This window comes from Anolis sagrei, chromosome X, assembly GCF_037176765.1.
Source record: "Anolis sagrei isolate rAnoSag1 chromosome X, rAnoSag1.mat, whole genome shotgun sequence".
NCBI lineage: Eukaryota > Metazoa > Chordata > Lepidosauria > Squamata > Dactyloidae > Anolis > Anolis sagrei.
The window spans coordinates 42,603,600-42,629,841 of record NC_090034.1 but is presented as its reverse complement, the minus strand read 5'-3'; the positions used below and the strand labels follow the sequence as shown (position 1 = coordinate 42,629,841).

Here is a 26,242-nt window from a genome sequence, read left to right as displayed (position 1 = left end):
GGAACACCGTACATGAAAAAAAGCTGATGCTTGTGGTCATTCAGTGGTGCTGCTTGGTCCCCCAATCAGTGAAACAGTAAATAGCCCAGGATGCTTTGCTCTCCCAGTGTCAACAGGAGATTTGGAAGAAAACAGTTGACATTTGATGATGCAGCTAATACACAAGGAAAAGGACACAAGCACAATGAAATGCCCAGAGTCTTTATTTTATGTGCAAAATGTCACAAATAGCAATCATTCCCTGTGTCCAATTCACAGTAAACAACATTTCTGGCTCTTGTGTGCAAATGGGACAGGGCTAGGAGCAAATTGTTTATATCAGACCACGAGAACAAGCTAGTTTAAGCATCCTGAGGACTTCTTGAACTGTGATTTGGATACTGTTTCAGCCTAAGCCCTATTTTCCACCTCCTTACAGCAGGGGGAAATGGCATCTGATGCCCAAGACCTATGCAGATTGCCACTTGCAGCAGAACCAACCCAACTAAGACTGTCTCTACACTGCCATATAATCCAGTTTCAGAATGCAAATTAAATTCATTGAACTGGATTAGATGCGTCTACACTGCCACATAAGCCGGTTCAATGCAGTTAAACTGCATTCTGAAACTGCAGTATAGGACTGTAAATCCAGCTTAAGACCATAGTCAAGAAGGTTACAAAAGGAGAAGGATTGAATGTGTCAAATCAAATATAGGTCAATTCTAGTATCCAAGGTACATTGTCCACAGCTGGGGAAATATACAAATGTGAGAGGCAATTTGCCTTGACATAAGTACACTTTGGAGGCCCAGCTTGGCATTCCCTCAGACCAAATCCCCGACAAGAAACTTTCACAGAAAGTGCTCAATTATTATTTACAGAATGCCCCAATCTATTTTCCCTTTAAGATCAGGAAGTGCATCCAGCTGAACTGAGGCATCAAAATTAGAAGCAAATCAGAAGAGAGCCCTGCAGGACGGTAATACAGTGATCATTTCAAAAATTCCTTTCCCATACACCCATATTAGAAAGTCAAGGCCAGCCGGGCAGTTCCTGAGAGATGCATCCCATTCATTGTCTCCCTGTGAAATCAGACAGTGTTCACTGCAGCATTTTGGAGCTGTCATCTGTCACCATGGAAGTCTCGACTATCTGACTGGGATCCGTAGGACGCATTGGCTTCCTTTTAGAGAAAAATGGGAGGAAAGTCAGTGCGAAGGAGGTTGCAAAAGGAGAGGTCTAAAGTTTTCTCTCATTCTGGCCAACATTGTCCTAGCTACAATTTGCTCAAATAATCAAGTTCACAAGGTTACAAACAATGTTGTTAATATTCCTTAAGCTCTCCCAACATATCTAGACTTTTCAGGTTTTCTTTGGGGGAGAAACATTCTATGTCTAACCCTGCAGCTACCTTTTTGTTGTTTGAGAAAATAAAAATAAGCCCATCCAGAAAACACAACCAAAAGGCAATGTTTGCTGAAAATAAAATTAAGGCTGACTTTCACAGCAACAGTAAAAAAAAACAAAAAACACCAGGATACGAGACCACTGCAAAACTTACTAATTCATAGTCTTCAACATATTTGTATTTTTTCTCTCTGTAATAATACCGTTTCTTCATGAAGTACAGGACAATGATATCGCACAGGACAGTTGCCTAAGGATAAGGAGGCAGGAATGGTTACTAAATGGCTCCACTTTTTTTAGCCCAGATTATAAAAAATGCCAAACACAGAAGGAAAAGTGCTTACCACACCAAAAAGGGCTAAACCAGATCCGATATTAATCATTGTAGGAATTATATCAAATTTTCCTGCCTAAAAGAAACACAGATATACTCGGGTTATCCACATGTTCCATTAGCAGTTTTCAACACATATCTAAGTGAGAATGCTTCTGTGACTCTCCATATTGCTTCTTCCATAGGGCAGCAGAACCACATAATAGGCAATGATACAGAGGGAAGACAAAGAGATGGTCAAGAAGCAGGTTCACAGTACTATGAGAGAAGGGATAAAGAGAGAAGATGGAAATAAAATGGAAGAGATTCTTGTCATCCTTTCCCCCCAGGATTGGGACCCAGAATGGCTCACAACATAAAAAACGGGTTTCAACCAGGACCTTATTGAAACCAGGAAATAAGCTTAGGTCTGTGCCCTACCCCTAAGATATGGGGCTTCCCAAATCAAAGAGGTGCAATGCCTGATCCACACAGTGCATATTCGGAAGCCGTTGCCAGACTGAATCCATGTGTACTAAGGATGTGCAATCCATAACAAAATGTTTCTTTATAAACTATGTTTTATTTTTTTTAAACCTACAAGAGCTATCTACTTGAATTTTATATATAACGCACAAGCTAACCAGGGCATTTCCAGAAGTTTCAGAAAGATTCACACATCTACAGATTTTTGGATAAAAGTTTGGATAAAAACAATTTATCCCCTTGAATGCCTGCCTATCTTTATGACACACAACCACGTAACTTCAACTTAGCACAGATTTATGCTATTACTTACTTACTTTAGTCTTTTTTGCAGATTTAATACTTTTATTATTATTAGACTGACTCTAAACGGCTGGCTGCTGCAGCCCTCATTGGGTCCTTCAGATGGTGAGCACTGCATTCTGGGAAATGTAATTTAGGGTAGGGCCTTTTACATTCTCTGCCACAGGGGGGCTCACCTTCCCAAACTACATTTCTCAGAATGCTGAGTTCTCAGTCTCTGGCCCATTAACTTTAGTCCCACCCCAGTGCCTTCCTTATGGTCATCAGGCTAAAGGAAAACAGGACTGGTTTTTAAAGCACTTTACGTTCTCTTGGCTTTACCAAAGTTGCTTAATGCTTATACTGAAAATTAAACTGACCTTGGGAGGCATTTGAATGTTACAGAATCTTAACAAAAATGATTGGTGAGTGTTTTGATTTCTAAATCCCCCCCCCCCCACACACACACATACACACCTTTCCTGCATGTTTCTAATATCGATTCATATGCACAAATTTAACAAACTTGACACGAAATACAAATTAAAAACAAAATTATGCACAAGTCTAATGTGTACCTTCCCAAATACCATGATGTCAAAGCGGATGCCGTAAGCCTTGATGAGCGTCCGGGAGTCTACATCATCAGGGGATTTGTAATATTTTGCAAATCTGAAAAATTGAAAGAAAAGGGCCAGCAATCGCTCAGCAGCAAAACTCGCATGCCATCAGAAGTTATTTATTTATTTATTTATTTATGCACTTGTATACCGCTAATATCTCAGCCTAAATCGGCGACTCATTGCGGTTTACAACACTTAAAAAACACTTAAAAACAACAATATTCAGATTAAAAACATAGAACACGTATACAGTACACAGTATTGGGCCACCAATACAGATCAATGCATCTCTTAACTAAAATCATAATCCAATTTCGTTGTCTGTGATTGCCAGTCCTTGATCATGAGATTATTGGCAAAGCTACGCCAACACTCAAACCAGTACAGCATATTTGGTAATAAAAATGATTTCTTCAGAGGAGGTTTTCCATAGCTTTTCTACCGGGAGAGAACACAACTTGCCCAAGGTCACTGAGTAGATCTTTTTACATACTCAAACCATTACACCACATTGGTTGTGGATTTAAGGCCTGCCAAATCTGAAAAATGCTGGCTAGATAAAGCTGCTTCCAAATAGCACCAACTATTGCTGAGACTCAACACAGGTGGCTGTTCCCTAATGAATGGGCCACAGGTATAAGGGATTTGATATAATAATATATAATAATATATAATAAAATAATAATAATATCACACAGTCCTAAACGCTTGGAAAGTGTTCGACTTGCAATTTTGTGATACGAAATCCAGCATATACCTCTCATTGCCTGTGTCATACTGTGTTTTTGTGTCAGTAAAATAAAATAATAATAATAAATAATTTAACTGTATTCTTCCCTGTCTCCCCGAGGGGACTCAGGGCAGATTCCATCATACACAATGCAAAGGCAAACATTCAATGCCTACAAAAAACCAAACACAGTTAGAGGTAAAGGCTTCCCCTTTCAGCTCTGGGGAGTGGTGCTCATCTCCGTTCTTAAGCTGAAGAGCCCGTGTTGTCCGTAGACATCTCCTGGTCATGTGGCCGGCATGACTGCATGGAGCGCCATTTACCTTCCCGCTGAGGTGGTAACTATTGATCTACTCACATTTGCATGTTTTCAAACTGCTACGTTGGCAGAAGTTGGGGCTAACAGTGGGAGCTCACCCTGTCCTGTGGATTTGAACAGCCAACCTTCCTGTCAGCAAGTTCAGCAGCTCAGCAGTCTAACCCGTTGTGTCACTGCAGCCTTCCCCAAAGAAGACCAGTAGATTGATAATTATTGTGACATGCAATATGTTATTGTGAGCTATATAGCAGACCTTTGGCAATTGGTTTGTTTCACAGCATAAAGGAATAGGGTTTACATGGGTTTTAACTGGTATGTTTTAATTATGTTGCTATGCTAGTTTTATGCTAGTTGTCATGGGTAACGGGAGTTTATAATGTTTTACTGTCTTAAATGGTTTCTTATTTGTCGGGGTTCACGTTCGTATTTGTGTTTGTAATTGTCTTGATTTTACATGCTGTTGAGTCTCACTGTGGGAGAAAAGCAGAATAGAAATAAATAAATTAAGAATAATAATTGGATCGCCCTACCTGAAATTGTATCCAGGGGCAACAGTGTGGGCAGAATCCTTGTTGTCAATGCGCCGAAAGGTATATTTCGGCACACAACGTGAAGCAGGCTTGTCCAGGTCACAGTCCCAGTTAATCTGCAGACCCATCACTCCACCCTGGAGAAACGGGAAGCAGCACCTTTTATTCAACCAGCAATGGTATTGTACACAACACTATTTCTATACCAAGTGTCTTCTGCAACTTGTGCTAAATTTTAACATTCATAGAATTCAAACACAATGAATCCCTGATAGCCCAAATCCAAAGAAATCTCAGAAAACTCAACTGAAGCATATATGCCCACGAGTACATATTCAAACTCTGGGATCAGTACAGCTTATTTCAAATGCTCAAACCATGGTGACATACGTGCTGTACAACAGCCCTGTAAAGATGATAAGATGGGAAACGGAGCCCCCAGTTACCACTATCACAGAGAGCATTTTCAAAAGACAATTGCATTAATTTGAGGGTGATTAAAACTTCAGGCTACCCACTTTGGATTTGGTGGTGTAGCCAAATTGATTTGTATGGGAAGTCTTTTTCAAATGCAAGGGGCAATACAACTGAAAGTAAAAGTAGCTGTTCCAGAGGAAGCTTTAATCCCGAGGAGATTGTTTCCCAAACAGAGAAAGTTAAATATTTGCTGCTCCTCTCCTGAGTGTTTGTTTGTATAAACTGTTCCCCGGCTGCCCTTGTTCAAATACACTGAGGATTAGAGGGAAAGAGTAGAAAGAAAGAGTAAACTGAAAAGGCAGGCACTCTCCCACAGAGTTGCCATCACAGGCCGTAGGGGAAGGAAACTCAGAACCAGCTCCAGTGGTAGCTGCAGTGCTCATATGGACTTGGCATGGCTCTTCTGGTGGACTGAGCAATCCATTTCGCTAGCTGTAACAGAAGATCCAGCCAATATTTTCTCTTTAGACTACATTTTGATTGCATTGCTTTAGTTGGAGCGCTCTGTTGTTACTTTCAGTCAGGCAGCTGTGTTTTCCAACTCATGGACTTTATTTTATGCCTCTAGATACAGATACAGATATTGAAAACTGCTTAAACAAATCCTGTTTTGGAGAAGAAACGGGGAAATGTATTTCAGGATGAATAATATATAAACACAGAATGGTTGACAACCTGGTAGTGAGTTACACAGATATATACTCAATTTACATTATAACTGAGCATAAGATCATTTAATACCATTTTAACTACTGGGTTTTAACTTTGCTTTTGACAGGGTTTCTTAATACCTAAATATATATGTTCCTATTCCAACGTTTGTTCATTTTTTGGTGCTGCTCATCAACCATAATAAATAAATATATATGTATATATACCATTTTATATCGTTAACACACTGTTTTGTGTTACGCAATGACCAAACCTCCCTGTAAACCCATGTTTTGCATGCTGTCCAACTCAGTCATATAGTGGCTGAGACATGCCTGGCTATGTCCCTGAGACCAGGCAAACAGTAATGACATCATCCTCTAGGACAGCGGTGTCAAATTTGTGGCCTCCCAGATGTTTTAGACTTCAGCTCCCAGAATTCCTGGCCATTGGATAAGCTGACAAGGGCCTCTGGGAGTTTGAGGACCACAAGTTTAAAACATCTGCTCTAGGACCTCCAGAAGATCACCAGGAGGTCCCAGTGGTTGCCCTTACTGTTGGGCACCTGGCTATAAGGATGTCTCAGATGTTCCCCGATGTCCCTCACTCTCCAGCAGCCACAATATGACCATGACAGGAGCAGCCAATATCAGAGTACAGGAAGAGCAGAGTGGAGATGCCACATAGTCCTGCCTTGGCCAGTACAGTTCATTTTAAAAGCCTTGACCACTGCTCCCTCCTTTCAACCATATTATCTCAGCATGGAGTCAAACCAACCTCGACGGCCATCTCCTGGAAATCCTGCCCCGCTGCTTCCACCATGTCGCGGAGACGGAAGATTGGGCAAGCGGGATCCGTTTTGGCATTATATTTGCAGTTTTTGAGCTGTGCTTTGCTGGTGCTAGGGAGAATGTTTCGCCTGGAAAAAGAATGAATGAAATGGCAGGGCTGAGATGACTGAATGTCACAAAAATTTAATGTGTAGATTTGATAAATGTGGATTTAATGTAATGATGTATGGGAATGAATGGAAGGATGTGTGGATGGAGTTAATAATTTTGGAAGCACCAGTAAAATATTAAGGACTTCAATGACTAACTACTTGCTTGCTGGACTGTAATTAAAAGTTGCTAATAAGAACTGAAAAGTAAACTCTGATAAGAACTGTGACAATGGTTCTTTCAAGTTAAGGAAATGTTTGCAACATTCCTTATGTTAAGAAGGAAGTCAACACAAGCCTTGTGTTTGCTAACACCAATCAAGAAGAGTCAACATCTGGCCAGGAAACTGAGTTGGAGTTAACATATTCCAGGATGGAAGACGTCTATCATGAATTTACAACTTTGGGACTACATCAGCAGAATATTCCTATAAAAGACTCAGTCCAATAATGCTCAAAGTGTGATAGAGCTGAGGAGTCTGGTTCACCTGCTATGCTCTGCTCCATGGGAAGGAGAGAGATGGTGTTTTCTGAGAGTGGCAGATTTGCAAGGGAGCAGTCTGGTCACTTTGGGGCTTCTTTCTCAAAGGAAGAGGAAGAAGTGCGCTTTTGGAGTCTTCGATTTTGTGCAGGGAGTCAGGTTCTGCTGTATGGAAAACAGAGATCTGGTCCTTGGCATTGTTTTTAGGGAAAGAAGTTTTGGCATTTCGGCGTTTTGAAGTTCTGGCATTATGGAAGTTTTGGAACTATGTGTTGGCAGGCTGCAGGAAAACAGGGTCTGGCCTAACAGATGCTTCTCCAAGGAGGAAGAAAAGGATATGGTAATATTTGGATGCATAGTGATGGATGCATGCACATGTGGTGTGAATGTTGAGTGAAAATGTAATCCCCCTTTGTCTGTTAGTCCAATGTAACTGTAAGTTGTTGTACATCCAGTGTAGTTCAGTAGAATCTACATTGTCCTATCTCCCAGTGTTTTAAAATGTTTTAAAATTCTATCTTTGAATTTGACCCTGCCCAGTGTAATCTTTTGTGTTTAATGTTTGATTTTAGATTGCTGTGTTCGTTATTATATTGGTTTTGCATTTTATGGATTTTATTTTATGGTTTTGTTATGCTTTTGTGTTATATTGTGTGTACTGTACCGATGGGCGTGGCCTCATGTAAGCCGCACCGAGTCCCCCTGGGGGAGATGGAGCGGGGTATAAATAAAGTTTTTTTATTATTTTTTATTATTAGAATCTGTATGTCTGTATGTCCAATGTCATTCTTTGTGTAAAAGTTCTGATATACTCTCTCACACTGGAAATTGCAATAAAAGAACCTATGCTTTAAAGTTATTGAAAAATTATTCATGACAAATTATTCATCACAACTCACCCCACATTCAGGCCGAGACAGAAGTCTCCGACGGCCCTTTTAGTCTGTGAGCACTTTTTTCCAGAAAAAATAAAGACTGTCAGGGATTTCCCACCACCTCAAAGAAGATCACAGCTCAGGGAAAATATACGTACTTTGTGAAGTTGAACTTGGGATACCAGATGTTGTTCTTTACTAGAAGAGTAAAGTTCTCAGCATCCTTGAGGAAAGCGGGTCTAAAGACGCAAGAAAAGGAAAGAAGACTGTAGGGGAAATATTTGATCTCACCAAGTGCTTTAGTGACCAAAACCCCGACAGGTCGCCTTTCAGGTCTCTTCATGGTAGAACACATGTTCTTCACAGGTTCCGTCATAAACGCTATTCAATATGTGAGCAGATGCATCATCATCACTCTTCAGATGCCCTGTGTGGAAGCCTCACCTTTGGACTACAGCTCCCAGAATCCCGCATCCAGCATGGCTATGCTTGATAAGGAATTCTAGAAGTTGTAGTTAAAAAGTATCTGGTGAGCAGTGATCTGAAGAGAAGAGTATTTCTTACGTAGGGAGGCTCTCCTCTTCAGGAGATCATTCTCCATGCTGGGAAAGCAATGACAGAGAGGCCATGGCTAGTGCACACTCCTCCTTCTCCAATGAGCATTATAACATGAGACCAGAACCACCAAAATATAGTTTAATGTGTCTAGAAAGTCATTCCAGCTCTCTGATGGATGCCTCCCTGCTCTCTACTAGACTCTGGACTTGTTTCTATGGCAATCTCTCCCACAATTTCTACCTCCCCAAGGCACTCACTTGGGTACCTTCTCATCGTTCTCCACCGGACACCAGGCAAACACCTCGCACGTTTTGATTGTGGTGTCCTTGGGATAAGGAACGCATCTCCCAGTCTGAACACCTGAAGGAATACGAAAAGGCCATTATCAAGAGTGAGTAAGAATAGCAAAAACACTGGGTCTCAGCCCCAGGTATAGATCAAGCCTCAGACAAAACCTTATCTGGGTTGTGGCGCAGCTGGTTGGGAATCAGCTGCATTAAAATCACTACTGACCAAAAGGTCATGAGTTCAAAGCCAGCCTGGGTCGGAGTAAGCTCCCAACCATTTGTCTAGTTTGCTGTCTGTCTTTACAGCCTCAAAGACAGTTGCATCTGTCAAGTAGGAAATTTAGGTACCGCTTATGCGGGGAGGCTAATTTAGCTAATTTACGACACCATAAAAATCTCCAGCAGCATGCAAGAGAATGAGGAAGTACTCCATCAATGTCACAAGTGGACAATGAAGCGACAGCTCCCCTAGTGGCCAGAATTTGAGCATAGCCTCATTAAGATGGAAAGTTAAATAGCCTCTGTGTGTCTGTCTATATATGTTGTGTGTCTATGGCATTGAATGTTTGCCATATATATATGTGCATTGTGATGCGCCCTGAGTCCCCTGTGGGATGAAAAAGGTGGAATATAAATACTGTAAATAAATAAATAATAAATAAATTATCCCTCTAAGGGAGACCGAAATTGTTCATACGTTTCAGAAATTCAGATTACAGACACGAAAATCATTTGGTTTCAGAAAAGGGATGCCATATTTTTTTACTTTACTCCAGGCAGCAACGTATTTTGCGCTGATGGAAGGCTGAGGCTGAGAGAGACAGAGAGGTTTATCTAAAATGCTAACTGATGTAAAACACAAGTCCTATTGAATAATGCATCCACACATACCATTACTGTGAGTGCCGATGTATCCTTTTGTGCAATTCTTATCAGACTGGCAAATTGTTGTCTCATCTGGATGCTGGAATGGAAGAATCATAGAATCATAGAGTTGAAAGAGACCTGATGGGCCATCCAATCCAACCCCTTGCCAAGAAGCAGGAAAATTGCATTCAAAGCACCCCTGACAGACGGCCATCCAGCCTCTGTTTAAAAGCTTCCAAAGAAGGAGCCTCCACCATGCTCTGGGACAAAGAGTTCCACTGTTGAACAGCTCTCACAGCAAAGAGGCAAACTAAGAAGAAAACTTAGCAAACTAGTCTTTTTCTGGCTGCGACCAACAACTACAGAACATATTTGCATGGCAAAAAATTGTCAAAATTTGGCGCCAAACTTAAGGGAACTTCTGTGCCAACAAAAATGATGACTGCCTTTCTTCAAAATACATATCCTATTATCCAAGAAAAAGTCAATTAAATTTGAAGTTGTGGTTCTTGTGAACTATGCATAGCATACCTCTGCACAATTTCCTTGTGTCTGATTCAATGTGATGATCAAATTTGTCATGATGAACACAGAATTCTCCTCCTAAAAATTGGGAAAAAATAAAATGAGATTGTATGATGCTTTATTTATTATGTTTATAACCAGTTTCTGTAAAAGAGGATAGACAATCAGCCTGCATGAAGAGGTTCCTTCTTTTGGCAGGAAAGTACCATATATACTCAAAGAAAAGATGAGTCTTTCAGACCTTTTTTTGGAGTTAGTAGATGTCTTGTGGCCAAATCTGGCGGCAATTTGCCCAGTGGTTTTTGAGTTATGTTAATCCCACAAACAAACATCTATATGTGTGTGTGTGTGTGTGTGTGTGTGCATATATAATTTTGTATGAATTTTCCCCGCACATGTATGCAAGTCTTTGCAAATCCTACATAGATATAATTAGTTATATATAGAGAGATGTCCATATAGAGATATATTAATATAGATATATAGGGCTTGCAAATATTACAGGGGGAAAATGCACATACAAATATATATAGAGAGAGACATGTCTAGATAGGTATGAATATAGATGTATGGGGCTTGCAAATATTGCAGGGGAAACACACACATAGAGAGAAAAAGAAATGTCTAGATAGATATAAGCATAGATATATAGGGCTTGCAAAAATTGCAGGAGGGAAATGCACATATATAGAGAGAGGATTTAAAAACATTTCAGGGGGACATGCATATGTTAAATTAATATATATTATTATAGATCTATATCTAGCTCTGCATTGTTTATATAAGGCATTGAATGTTTGCCTGTTACTATGTTGGAAGCCAGCCTGAGTCCCCATGGGGAGATAGGGCAGAATACAAATGAAGTTTTATTATTATTATTGTTATTATTATTAAGTTATTGTTGATACCATATTGTTTCTATTGACCCTACTTTTCCACTTACAGAGTTAGTTTTTACTGTTTTTCTTTGAAATACAGTAAATATTCAAAAACATTTAACCTACTGATGCCTCAATTAATGTAATTTTATTGGTATCTATTTTATTTTGAAATTTACCAGTAGCTGCTGCATTTCCCACCCTCAGCTTATACTTGAGTCAATAAGTTTTCCTAGTTTTTTTCTGGTAAAATTAGGTGCCTTGGCTTATATTTGGGACGGCTTATACTCGAGTATATACAGTAGGCAAATTGCACAAAAAGGTCAATTTGTGGGCTACCAAAAATTCTACCATCCACTACGAGCAAATCCATCCAGATTCAGGCAATTGATGAGCATTTGAGAAATGACGATGACCTTTGTAGGTCTGCAAAGCAGGAAGAACTGAGCAAGAAGAAGAGCAAACACATAAAGAAGTTTTGTGGGAAGTGAGTCATAAGGCCGACATTGAGATAAGAGGCCAGAGACTTTCCCTTGTTTTATTCAATGTCGCCAAAACAGAAACTAACAGAAGAGACAGACAGAACAGTCTTGGTAAAGCAACAACACTCTCTTCTCTCAGTACCACCACCATAGGAGGAAGAGCATTAACGCGAAGGATGCCAGTTGCAGAAAAGATCAAGTGATCCTCAACTGCAGATCCACCCACATCCTGTTCCTGATGCTGAAGCAAGAGCAAACTAGGAGCAACTGAGCCAAAAGGACAGTTTAGCAAATAGATCCTGGGAACAAAAGAAAGATTCCCCCAAGGATTATCCTACTGTTTAAACGTATGTCACCAGACTGAGAAGTTGGGCACCAATGGAAGCCCTCCTAGACAAACACTAAACTTAAGCCCTTGGCTGAAAATGGAAGCTTTTGTTTAAAACACACACACAATGTTCTAGTCCTCAAGGAGATCTGCTAGAAAGATGTCTTACACAAGGTTTTGCTTTCCCCTCTATTCTGGGACACCAGAATAAATAACAACAACAACAACAACAACTTTCCTTCCACCTGACCAATCTTTCTTCCCATTGGGTGAGCTCTGCACTTATAGAAAAGACAGGGGCATCTTATGCTTCTGGAAAGCCCAGTCCTTTTTCTCAAGGTTTCCCCTTGACATTAAGTCTAGTTGTGTCTGACTCTGAGGGGTGGCGCTCATTTCCGTTTCTAAGCCAAAGAGCCGGCATTGTCTGTAACCACCTCCAAGGTCATGTGGACGGCACGGCTGCATGGAGCATTGTTACCTTCCTGCCAGAGCGGTACCTATTGATCTACTCATATTTGCATGTTTTCAAACTGCTAGGTTGGCAGTGTAGCAGCAGATAGGAGAGATAATACCATGAGTGATCCTTTCTGGGAGGCAGAAAAGTACATTTATTTTCAGCTGAGACCCTGGCGTGGAATTATGTCCAAAAGCCAACCAGAGTGAGGATAAATAGTAAAAAGCCCCACCCCAGTAATCCCACAGATATATAAACCCATTTTCCTATTTCCAACAGACCTCACTACCTCTGAGGATGCTTGCCATAGATGCAGGCGAAACGTCAGGAGAAATGCCTCTAGAACATGGCCCTATAGCCCGAAAAAACCTACAAGAACCTAATAATAAACTTTACTTGTACCCTGCCACCATCTCCCCGATGGGGACTCGGAGCAGCTTACATGGGGCCAAGCCTGAACAACAATTACAATAAAGAATGACCACATCCATCAGGGGCCTACTTTTGACCTGTCAGGAGGGAGAGAGATAAACTCTTTACTTTTTATTTATATCTGTTGGTACTAGAACTTTCTTATCTCCCCCCACTGGAATGTCCACCCCCCCCCTCTTGCCTGTGCCATGGACACAGATACTTCAGCTTCCCTTTGTCCTGTCAGCTTGGCTTTCTAATACAGAAAGAACTTGATTTTTTTCTACATTTCAGTGTTTACAATGTACATACAATATATGGATAAATATCTATATTTCCATATCTCCGCATTAGCAGAAGCTGGGCCTAACAGCGGGAGCTCACCACGTTCCCCAGATTCGCACCACCCACCTTTTGGGCAGCAAGTTCAGCAGCTCAGTGGTTTAACCCGCTGTGCCACTGGGAGTTCCCAGAGACCAACACATAAATGGAGCGTGCATGCAATGAAATATTACTGGTACCACAACAGTGGATAAGGAAACCAGGAATCCAAACATTGTGCTAAGAGAGACACTTTTTAACCCAGTTATATTTAGACTCAGTTTTCCAAAAGATGGCATTAGTGACCCTTCAGTACAGTCATGTATCCACAGATTCTGCATCCACAGATTCTACCAGGGGCTGCTGTGGGAGAGTGGGCTTAATATATAGACTCCTCCTCACACAGACACCTTTTCACACAGACCAAGGAGTTCCCTCACTGAGGCAAAACTAAAATCTAACAGGCTTCTCCTCAGGGTGACACCAGCCCTGGCCCACTAACTCTAACAGGCTTTGGCCTAGCTCTTTCGGTGTTTGATTCACACTTTTGTAATCAAAAATACCCGGTTAATATTTAATATTTCTGACAGCTGCTGTGGCGCAGCGAGTTAAACCTCTAAGCTGCAGAACTTGCTGACCAAAAAGGCCAGTGATTCAAATCTGCAGGATGGGGTGAGATCCCATTGTTAGTCCCAACTTCCGCCAACATAGCAGTTCGAAAACATGCAAATCTGAGTAGATCAATAGGTACCCCTTTAGCAGGAAAGTAAAACGGTGCTCCATGCATTCATGCTGACCACATGACCTAGGAGGTGTCTACGGACAACGCCTGGTCTTCGGATTAGAAATGGAGATGAGCATCAACCCCCAGAGTCGGACAGGACTGGACTTAACGTCAAGGGGAAAATCAACCCACAGATTCCACCATCGACGTCTTGAAAATATTTCAAAAAGCTAGCCGTGGTTTTGCCATTTTATATAAGGCACAGCATTTGACTATGCCATTATATATAATGGGACTGGAGCATCTGTTTATTTTGAACACAATTGAAGACCTCTCTCTTCCGGCAGGCTTACCCAGTCAATTTTAAACGGAGAATTTTAAGCTTATATTTCATTAGCATTGGCGCCAGTCTTTGTGTTGTGTATTTTAATATATTAATTTTAATAGTATAATTATATTTTATCTGTATGTTTTAACCATGCTGCACCTTGCCTCGAGGTTTAAGGAGAGTCAGGTAACAAATAAAATATCTATGATTGCTGTTGTTGTTATTATTCATAGGGAGTCCTGGAACCAAACCACAGCAAATACCAAGGGCCCACCAAATATGCAAACCCTTTTTCCACACATATGCCATGATGGCACCCATTTCATGAGAACAAAGTGCCTCCATGTGCCTAATAATACATTGCTTGTATGTAAAAAGTGAATGAGAACTAGAATTAAACCTAGAACTATCTAAAAATTATTCATTTTATTTTTTAAAATTTATTAATCGAATTTATATACCGCCACTCCCCAAAGGCTCGGAGCGGTTTACAACATACATATGCAATACATTACATTTAAAAACAAAGAAAAATTTCAATCAACCAGATTCAAATGCCAGCCTAAATAAATAAGTTTTACAAGCTCTACGAAAAGATAGTAAATCTCGGAGAGCTCATGTTTCCGCTGGCAAGGCATTCCACAGGTAAGGAGCCACCACCGTAAATGCTCTACGCCTACTAGACATCAGGTCAAAGGTCCTAAAATTGGGAACTTCAAGGAGATTCTGATCATCTGAACGAAGTGATCTCGGGGGTTGGTAGGGGGTGAGGCAGTCCCTCAGGTACTCCGGCCCCAGGCCATATAAGGCCTTAAAGGTAAGAATCAGCACTTTGAAGGTGATCCGGTGGTCAATCGGCAACCAGTGCAGTTGCTGCAAGATTGGAGTAATATGACACCTCTCTGGAACCCCTGCGAGAAGCCGGACAGCAGCATTTTGCACTAGTTTAAGTTTCCGGATCACCAATAAAGGCAGGCCTATGTAGAGCGCGTTACAGTAGTCCAGCCTTGAGATGACCGTAGCCTGGATCACCGTGGCCAGGTTGTCCCTGGACAGACAAGGAGCCAGGCGCCTAGTCTGACGCAGATGGAAAAATGCGACTCTGTTCGCGGCGGAGGCCTGGGCCTCCATCATCAGCAGAGAGTCTAAAATGACTCCCAGACTCTTTATCAAAGATGCTGGGCATAATGTCATGCCATCCAGGGTAGGCAACCGGATTACCCCTCCGTCCGGGCAACCCAACCAAAGGATCTCCGTCTTCGCTAGATTCACCCTCAACCTGCTGGCACGCAGCCATCCAGCAACGGCCTCAAGGCATTGATGGAAATTATCGGGTATGGAGTCCGGTCGGCCTTCCATCCTCAGAATGAGTTGAGTGTCGTCAGCATACTGATAGCATTCAAGCCCAAAGCCTCGCACCAGCTGGACATATAGATGTTAAACAACAGGGGGGAAAGGATAGCCCCCTGAGGGACCCCACATTCAAGAAGGGCCCTCTTAGAGACCGACCCTTCCCTCTCCACACATTGGCCCCGCTTTTGAAGGATAGAGGAAAGCCATTTAAGGGCCATCCCCCTAATTCCAGCCACGGCTAGGCGGTGAATCAAAAGGTCGTAATCGACTATAACAAATGCTATAACAAATGAGGTCCAATAACACGAGCAGTGCTGATTCTCCTTGATCCATCTGGCAGCAGAGCTGTTCTGTAATGGAGACCAACACAGTCTCTGTCCCATGCCCCTTACGGAAGCCGGACTGGAAGGGGTCCGGCTTCCGTAAGATAGTTCTAGGTTTAATTCTGTTTTAATGTTTATAGTCTTTAGGTTTGGAATTGTATGTTGTATTGTTTTTACCACTGCTAACCACTTTGAGTCTCTTTAAGAAAAAAATGGATATGTATTATTAATAATTATTAATAATTAATTACTGTTGTTATTATAATAAATGTAGTATTAGAATAAATGAATAGTTAAGAATTTATTTTATTGTTATTATTATTATTATTATTATTAATATTATCTATAGAAATAAAAATGTCATGTTCGTTTGTGGGATTAACAGAACTCAAAAACCACTGGACAAATTGACACCGAATAAGGACACAAGACACCTAACAACCCAATGTATATTGTTCACTCAAAAAATTGATTTTGTCATTTGGGAGTTGTGGTTGCTGGGATTTATAGTTCACCTACAATCAAAGAGCATTCGGAACCCCACCAACGATGAAATTGAACCAAACTTGGCACACAGTTCTCCCATGACCAACAGAAAATACTGGAAGGATTTGATGGGCAGTGTCCTTTGGTTTTGGAGTTGTAGTTCACCTACATCCAGAGATCACTGTGGACCCAAACATTGATAGATGTGGACCAAACTCTACACGAATACTCAATATGCCCAAATGTGAACACTGGTGGAGTTTGTGGAAAATATAATCTTGACATTTGGGAGTTGTAGTTGCTGGGAGTTCACCTACAATCAGAGAGCATTCTGAACCTCACCAACAATAGAATTGGGCCAAACCTCCTACACAGAACCCCCATGTGGGCCACAGCAACGTGTGGCAGGTGACGGCTAGTTATTATTATAAAAATGCCAAATCCAAGTGTCTCAGCTGACTTCCACGCACTGTCTTATGATCCTGGATCACAAACAGCATAACAGACATCATACCTGACCAACTCATGATATGCATATCCAAAATCACTTACCTGCGGGGGAATCACATAATCAGCAACATCCCAAATCCGGAGCCCCAGCTCCGAAGTATTTGTCACAGCGACGCCCTTGACTTTTGTGGTCACCGAACTCACCACCGAATCCATTTCTTGATAGCCCTTTTCCCATACAAAGACCCAACTGTAAGAGAGAGAAAGTTCAGAGTTTCTTTTTTATTGCCTTGGATAGGAATTGATACCTGAAGCAACAACCTTGTAATAATAATAACTAATAATAATAAACAATAAATATTAATAAATATTAAAACAATAAATAATTATATTAGTATTATTATTAATAACAAATAATAATAATAAACAATAAATATTAAAACAATAATAAATATTAATATTAGCATTAATAATAATCACAAATAATATAATTAACAATAAGCAATAATAAATATTAAAATAATAATAAATATTAATGTTAGCATTATTATTATTATTATTATTAGCCACCTCTTTTAAAGTCAGGATATAACATTATTAAAATATATATAATATGGAGTATCCCCCAACTTTTGGCAAAAGCACAGCACGGCCAGTGGTCAGTGTAGATGGCGCTCATGTACAGCACTCAAACCACTACCCCATACTGCTTTTTCATGTAGGCTCTGAAATCCATGTTTCTCAACAAAGGTCAGAAAATACCACATAAGTCACTCAATGCAATGTTTACACGTGCTTAAAGGTAAGCCATCGGCTTTTGTGATGCAACTATTTGGAGGTCGGACTCTGGAGAACAGAATTCAAATCTCCGCTCAGCCACGGAAAGCCACTTGGGCAAGTCACACTATCTCAGCAAAAGCAAGCAAAAACCAAAGCTCTCTGGAGAATTGCAGCCAAGGAGACCCACAGAAACTGGAAGCCCCTTGGCAGCACACAACACAAGGTTTTGCATAAATCGAACACACAAGACATACACCCATTGGCAAATCTATGGAAGGGGTTTCATATATTGTCTACACTGTAGAATGAATGCAGTTTGATACCACTTTGACCGCCATGGCTTGTTGTTACGGAATCCTTGCTATTAAACTAGATACAACAAATCTCTGACTGGAAAATATTCACATACTCTGGTTTTGTTGGCTTAGTTAACATCATAGGCAACATAATTAATTTTAATTCAATACCAATTGAACCTGGGTGTGTGTGTAAATTGAGGTTCCTGTTTTTATACTTGATATAATTTAATGTTGATTTTAGGTTATATGTTACAATTTGATGTTATATGTGGGTTTTTGGCATATGTTGATTTATTTTCATATACGTTGATCTATTTTGGGGTTTGGATGCTTTGTATTGTATTTGAATTTATTGTCTGTACCAGGCATTGAATGTTTGCCTTTTTGGCATGGAATAACCTGGAATAGCCTTGCAGCCTCAGAGCCTGACTGCTGTTGCCTGGGGGAATCCTTTCGTGGGAGATGTTAGCTGGCCCTGATAGTTTCCTGTCTGGAATCCCCTTGTTTTCTGAGTGTTGTTCTTTATTTACCGTACTGATTTTAGAGTTTCTAAATACTGATAGTCAGATTTTGTTCATGTTCATGGTCCCCTCCTTTCTGTTGAAATTGTCCACATGCTTATTGTGGATTTCAGTGGCTTCTCTGCATATTCTGACATGGTGGTTGTCAAAGTGGTCCAGCATTTCTGTGTTCTCAATCAATATGCTGTATCCAGGTTGGTTCATCAAGTACTCCGCTATGGCTGACTTCTCTGGTTGGATTAGTCTACAGTGCCTTTCATGTTCCTTGATTCGTGTCTGGTTTGATGGTCCTCCCAACCAAGAATTCCCCCAGGCAGGAAGCAGCCAGCCTTTGAAGCTGCCAGGCTACTCAATGCTAATCCAGCTGGCCAATGGCAACATTCCCACTTACCTCCAACAGACAAGAGTTCTTTCTCCCACCCTGGACATTATTTCACAGGTATCTGTATAAACACCAATTGCCTAGTTTCCGGCAGACCTCACAAAACAGGGAATTCCAGACTCAAAAAACAGCGAATTCCAGGCAGGAAACAATCAGGGCCAGCTAACACCTCCCAACAAAGGATTCCCCCAGGCAGGAAGCAACCAAGCTTTGAAGCTGCAAGGATACACAATACCAGGCCCGTAGCCAGGATTTCGATTTGGGGGGGAGGGGGGAGGGCTGAGTCCGAGTTAAAGAGGGTCTACCCTAGAAAACCTTTTGTATCGTTACCCCAATACCCCCATGCATATGGGATATATTGAGTATGGTGATCTGATCATGATATGAATAAACATAACAGTTTAAATAATGCACCAGTAGGCCTTTTCGCGAACCACCATGAGAATTTGGGGGGGGGGGGCTGAAGCCCCCCAAGCCTGCACAATACTAATCAAGCTGGCCGATTGCAACATTCACACTTGCCTCCAACAGACAAGAGTTCTTTCTCCCACTCTAGACAGTATTTTCAGAGATATATAAACCCCACTTGCCTAGTTTCCAACAGACCTCACAACCTCTGAGGATGCCTGCCATAGATGTGGCTGAAACGTCAGGAGAGAATGCTTCTGGAACATAGCCAGACAGCCCAGAAAACTCCCATCAACCCAGGGATTCCAGCCATGAAAGCCTTCGACAACACATTCTATATTACAGTCCAGTTGGAAATGGCTTCTACAAGAAGGGAGATTCCATCTGAACATGAGGAAGCACTTCCTGATTGTGAGAGCTGTTCAGCAGTGGAACTCTCTGCCCCGGAGTGTGGTAGAGGCTCCTTCTTTGGAAACTTTTAAACAGAGGCTGGATGGCCATCTGTCGGGGGTGCTTTGAATGCAATTGTCCTGCTTCTTGGCAGGGGGTTGGACTGGATGGCCCTTGGTGGCCTATGCAGCCTCTGCTTTAAAAAAAACCCAACTCCATCACTTTTCCAGAGTTGGAAGGGACCCCCAAGGGTCATCCAGTCCAACCCCATTCTATCCGGAAGGCACAATCCAAACCTTCCCAAGAGATGGCCAGCCAGCTTCTGCTGAAACCCCTCCAGGGAAGGGAAGGAAGAGATTCCCTCCAGCCTTTTCCTCTTCGAGAAGACCCACATAGTCCAAGCCGGGGAGAAAAAGTCCTCGTTGCCCAAGGCTCACCCGATGACATAGGCCAGGATGGCGAGCTGGACCAGGCGGTTCATGAGGCCGACTTTACGGCTCCGGATCAAGACGATGCGGGGGGTGTCGTACTCGAAGAGGAAGCCATAGAGGAACCCGCAGGGCTGGCGGTCCGGAGCGGCCATGGCTGAAGCCGGAGTCCAAGCGGAGTCCAGGCAAAGAGCTCGCGCTCAGCGAGGCCACCGCAGCTGTTTCCGGCTTGGCTCCCACATGTTGCAAGAAGGCGCGGCGTCAGCAGGGCCAAAGGAGAGGGAAATACAAGTTTTCAAACTATCCCAGGGAACTTTAGAGAATGGGCCGGACTTGGCCAGTCTCCTCCCTCCAAGGAAAGGCTTCGGGGGAAACCTTTCCTGTTCCCAACAAAGCTGGAGGCGTTTGGCTCGGGGAGGGAGGAGGGACTCTTTTGGCAGCCTGTTCAAGAGCAGCGGAGGGCCATCTGTCGGGAGGGCTTTGATTGGGTCACGGGGTTTGGGCTCCATGAGCCCTTTCCAACTCTAAGGTGATGTGATTCTATAGAGAAGGCCAGCTTCAAAGCCTGGGGGATCCTTTGGTGTTAGCTGACCCTGATTGTTTCTTGTCTGGAATTCCCCCATTTTTTAGTGTTGTTCTTTATTTACTGTCCTGATCTTAGAGCTTTTTTTAAATGCTGCTAGCCAGATTGTGTTCCCTTTCCATGTTTTCTTCCTTTCTGTTGAAATTATCCACATGCCCAAGGCTCACCCGATGACATAGGCCAGGATGGCGAGCTGGACCAGGCGGACTTTGAGATCTTCCGGGGAGGCTCTGCTCTCGATCCCGCCTGCTTCACAGGCACGGCTGGCGGGGACGAGAGATAGGGCCTTCTCGGTGGTGGCTCCTCGGCTGTGGAACACCCTCCCCGTGGACATCAGACTAGCTCCCTCCCTGCTGATATTCCGCAGGAAATTAAAGACCTGGCTGTTTAAGAAGGCGTTTGAACAAGAAGTGCAATGATTGGTAATTGACCATAGGAATGAACAACGGAAATTGATACTGGATTGTGGTTTTGGCGATGAGACGACACGGAATGGCTTTTGTAGTAATGATGTTTTTGATGAGGATGTTTTCTGATAATGTTGAATTGTGGATTATTTTATACTGTGTCTTATATTTTGCACCTTGTTTTTTGCTATGTTGTACACCGCAGTGAGTCGCCCCTGGGCTGAGAACTGCAGTATATAAGCGAAGTAAATAAATAAATAAATAAATAAATTTCAATGGCTTCTCTGTGTAGCCTGACATCTTAGAGCTACACAGCTCTAAGTGGTTGTGTAGCTGACATGGTGGTTGTCAGAGCGGTCGGCCATTTCTGTGTTCTCCAATAATATGCTGTGTCCCAGTTGTTTCATTAGTTGTTCTGCTATGAATTGTTAAAGGCTTTCATGGCCGGAGTCACTGGGTTGTTGTAGGTTTTTTCAGGCTATATGGCCATGTTCTAGAGGCATTCTCTCCTGACGTTTCGCCTGCATCTATGGCAAGCAGCCTTACTACTTCTGAGGATGCTTGCCATAGATGCAGGCAAAACGTCAGGAGAGAATGCCTCTAGAACATGGCCATATAGCCAGAAAAAAACTGTTCTGCTATGGATGTCTTCTCTGGTTGAATTAGTCTGCAGTGCCTTTCATGTTCCTTGATTCGTCTTTGGGCAATGCTGTTTGGTGGTCTCTATGTAGACTTGTCCACAGCTGCATGATATGTGGTAGACTCCTGCAGAGGTGAGAGGATCCACAGACATATAAACCTCACTTGCCTAGTTTGCAACAGACCTCAGAACCTCTGAAGATGCCCGCCACAGATGTGGGCAAAACATCAGGCAAGAATGCTTCTGGAACCTGGCCATACAGCCTGGAAAACTAACAACCCAGTTTCTGTTCCTGGTTTGAAAGTGTTAATTCCTGTTTAATTGTACAATCCTTACTTGGAAAGTAGTTGTTCAAATCCAGAAACTTTGTTTTTTGGGGCAGCTACAAATTAGGTTGAATTGGTTGAGATTATATCAGATACTAGCTTGCCACACGTTGCTGTGGCCCAGTCTGGTGATCTGGAAAGTAATGAGAAAGTGTTGGTTTCTAATATATGTAATTTTTTTATGCTTGTGAGTAAACAGTATTTCTTGCTGATCTTTGTCAGTGTTGATGTGGAGATTGTCTGGTTTGCCTACTCTGGAACATGCAACATGCAAATTTAGGGGTCCCTTTCAAATCTATGAGACTATATCTCTGTGTGTGTGAATCATATCTCTCTATATCTATGGCTGGATGGCTCTTTGTCAGGAGGGCTTTGATTACGTTTTCTTGCCCTGATGAAGGGAGTTGGACTGGATGGCCTTAAGTATTTTCTGTTGGTCATGGAGGTTCTGTGTGGGAAGTTTGCCCCAATTCTGTTGTTCATGGGGTTCAGAATGCTCTTTGATTGTAGGTGAACTATATATCCCAGTAACTACAACTCCCAAATGTCAAGGTCTATTTTCCCCAAACTCCATATTTGGGCATATGGAATATTTGTGCCAAGTTTGGCCCAGATCCATCATTGTTTGAGTCCACAGTGCTCTCTGGATGTAGGTGAACTACAACTCCCAAACTCAAGGTCAATGCCCACCAAACCCTTTTAGTGTTTTCTGTTGGTCATGGGAGTCCTGTATGCCATGTTTGGTTCAATTCCATCATTAGTGGAGTTCAGAATGCTCATTGATTGTAGGTTAACTATAAATCCCAGCAACTGCAACTCCCAAATGACAGAATCAACTTTTTTGAGTGATGGTCACTCCTTGGGTTAGTAGGTGTCCTGTGGCCAAATTTGGTGGCAATTCGTCAAGTGGTTTTTGATTTATGTTAATCCCACAAACAAACATTACATTTTTATTTATATAGATTAATTGAAAAACCAGAGCAAAATGTGCTGTAGGATGTCCCTCCCACAAAAACAATTTGTTTGCAGTTTGGTAAACTTTCCCCATGTTTTTATGATAGAACTAATTCAATTCAGAATACTACATCCTAAACAAAAAAAATACAAACTACAATCAATCTATGTTATTGAATTGAAGGGCTTTACATTCTCTGGTGGATATATTCTCTCAGTTTTCGTTTGGGATTTTCTTTTTATCAATAATGCGTATTTGTTCTGGATTGATAAATCGACTTTAAGGCAGCCCTTCAGAGATTGATGAACTGCTGTTCCCACTGGTCTGGTTGGCTGGGGCCAATGGGGAATGGAGTTCAACAACAAATTGGGATGCCACTCCCATCATCATCAGTTTACATAACCAGTGCTGGGTGATCATGACAGTCGTGATCAACATTGAGAAGCTCAAAAAAGGATAGAATACATATGTTTTAGAATGTAGACATGTAGAACATTTGTTGCTTCAACAGTATATTTTTACATGAAATGTTTATTATAAGAAAACATCAGTATAATATATAATATATATACACGCACATACATACAGCACAAATTTAAATGCAATACAAAATGAATGGCAGTAGTATCCTGCAATATATAATGCTGTAAATCGGTGTAGTAATTTTAGCATTAGCTTGCAATTCACCATTTGTTTAGGTGCTTCTGACAAAAGAATCATTTGGAGCAATGATGCAACAAGTCAGTAATACATACAGGTCACCTGGTTAGTAAAAAAAATAAATTAACATCATGAGTAGCTTGATTAGCGTGTGTGTGTGTGTGTGTGTGTGTGTATATATATATATATATATATATATATATATACACACATATACATATACATATACATATACATACACACACAGTAGAGTCTTGTTTATCAACCTTCGCTCATCCAATGTTCTGTATTATCCAACGCAGTCTGACTCCTGCCCGGAGCCGTTTCAATACATTGTGATGTTTTGGTGTTAAATTCATAAATACAATAATTACTACATAACGTTACCGTGTATTGAACTGCTTTTTCTGTCGATTTGTTATAAAACATGATGTTTTGGTGTTTAATTTGTAAAATCATAATGTAATTTGACGTTTAATAGGCTTTTCCTTCATCCCTCCATTTTATCCAACATTTTCGCTTATCCAACGTTCTGCCGGCCCATTTATGTTGGATAAGCAAGACTCTACTGTATATGTCACATACATACATACATACATATTAGTAAAAAAATATTGAGGACTAGCCTAATTTTTAATACACATATTATGAAGGTTCTGCTAGCAGTACAGCAAAAGGTTATGCTTTATATCCACTCCCAAACAGAGGTTTGAAGTGAAGAAATGTGCCTTGAAGGTTATTTGATTAATTTATACACCTTGCATTACTTACACTGGGAATGTTAAATCTTTGGTAGGCATTTTTCTTCTCACCCGTCTCTTGCTCTAACTGAGAAAACAGCAGGGATTAGTGTGGACCAATCGGTTCTGCCAACTGAGGACTGCTCTCTGTCCCACCTCCATTGCTGCCAGTTACAACTCCAGATCCAAAAACAAAAAGGAGTGAGGAGTATCTCCTATAAGAAGGATAAGATTCAGGTGGCCTCACAGGTGTTGTGGGGCTGCAGCTCCCATTATCTCTTCACCACTGGCTGGGGAGGGATGATGGAAACTGTATTCCACCCGAGAAAAGGAGCACCTACAAATCCTCAATTTACTGTCATGGAAACCTGACCCTATGGAGAACAAGAGATGGAACACCCTTGAAAGCTGCCTCAAAGAGACTTCAATGGAGTCTTGGACAGCAAATTAGAAAGGAATACTTTAACAAAACATAACAAAGAAAAAAGCTGGAGAATTACCATTGTCATTTACTAACCTGATGAATGAATTCAATCTACAAAACACATGGAGAAGTAGAAACTCAAAAGAAAGAGACTACACTTTCTATTCAGACCGCCATCAAACATGGTCAAGAATAGACATGGTCTGGACAACAAACATCAAGATCCAAAAGATAAAAATTCTTCCAAGAACAAACTCAGACCAGTGCCCCTTAGAATTCAAATGGAAGACAGGAGAATATACAAGGAAATGGAGATTAAATAATGACTTCCTGAGATCTGAGGAAGATATAAAAAAGGAATAAAGATATCTTATGAGAATTCTTTGAACTAAATAAAACTGAAAATCTTTCTTACCAAACGATCTAGGACACAAGTAAAGCCGTGATGCGGGGACATCTAATTCAACAAAATGCAAGAAAAAACAAAGCAAGAAATAGAGAATCTCTTCAAGTAATGGCTACAATATCGGAAATAGAAAAAGATCTGACGAAAAACCTCCAAAAACAGAAATTGAGATTTTACAAAAACAAAGGAATTAGAAATGGAACAACTTTCAAAGAAAATGAAATTTGATGAACAGCAATATTTCCAAAATGCAAACAAATGTGGAAAATGGTTATTCAGAAAAATAAGGACAAAAAGACCAAAACAACACATAACAAAAATCATCTCAGAAGGGAAAATATAGAATAAGAAAATAAAATACAGTTATGCATTTGATCTATAAGAAAATTGGTTAAAAATGATGTATAGGTGGTACATTACACCTCAGAAACTGGCTAAATGTTATCCAAAAGACAGATGTTGGAAGTGCAAAGACCAAACAGGCTCATTTTTTCACATGTGGTGGACATGTAAAATTGCTAAGTCATATTGGAAAAACATACACAAAAAATTTAGAAAAGATATTAGATATAAAAATAGAATTAAAACCAGAATATTTCCTATTAGGAATAACTGACTTTGAAATAGAACCTAATAAGGATAAACTCTTTAACTATCTGCCAGATAGCGGCCAGAATAAACTATGCAAGAAAAGAGAACAAAAGAGATCCCAACACAAGAACAACGGCTAATGAAAATTACAGATATTATGAACATGGACAAATTAACCCAATTGATGAGCAAAGCAGAATTTGAAAATATCAAAAACAGACTGGACACCGGTAAAGAATTTTATAATGCAAGAAAACCTGAAATGGATAATAGATATAAGATAAAAACAAATACCCAATGCTCTTAAGAAAGAATATAAGAGGAGCTGGCCAATTTTTGGGATAGTTTTTTTAATAAATGAAGACAAACATACCTGAAGTGAAGAAGATTGGAAGTCAAAATATACCCCCCATCCTACCAAACCCCCTTCC

The 26,242-nt window shown here is 41.1% G+C and overlaps 1 protein-coding gene across 2 annotated transcripts; it reads right to left on the bottom strand.

Annotated features, from left to right (window-relative positions):
* Positions 1-185: 185 nt before the first annotated feature.
* On the bottom strand, positions 186-21,136 carry P2RX4 (purinergic receptor P2X 4). 2 transcript variants are annotated; one of them, XM_067473249.1, is made up of 12 exons: positions 20,830-21,136; positions 16,974-17,121; positions 10,340-10,411; positions 9,833-9,905; positions 8,912-9,014; positions 8,255-8,335; positions 6,578-6,719; positions 4,673-4,809; positions 3,049-3,142; positions 1,734-1,799; positions 1,544-1,639; positions 186-1,165 (listed from the first exon to the last, which is right to left on the bottom strand). In XM_067473249.1, exons 1-12 carry the CDS (start codon positions 20,994-20,996, stop codon positions 1,106-1,108), a joined length of 1,239 nt encoding a protein of 412 aa, XP_067329350.1. In that variant the 5' UTR covers positions 20,997-21,136; the 3' UTR covers positions 186-1,105. The 2 variants fall into 2 exon arrangements, with proteins under 2 accessions (XP_067329350.1, XP_060641466.2); XM_060785483.2 differs by lacking the exon at positions 20,830-21,136 and adding an exon at positions 20,089-20,436.
* Between the last annotated feature and the right edge of the window lie 5,106 nt (positions 21,137-26,242).

Bases quoted from the DNA above. Each gene is read 5' to 3' on its own strand.
- P2RX4 (XM_067473249.1), bottom strand. From the start codon at position 20,996: ATGTCCACGGGGAGGGTGTTCCACAGCCGAGGAGCCACCACCGAGAAG. The intron at 9,015-9,832 runs GTATGTGTGGAT...GTATTCCTTCAG, and splicing joins CATCGGCACTCACAGTAATG to GTGTTCAGACTGGGAGATGC. The intron at 6,720-8,254 runs GTACGTATATTT...TTCTTTTTCCAG, and splicing joins CCCAAGTTCAACTTCACAAA to GCGAAACATTCTCCCTAGCA.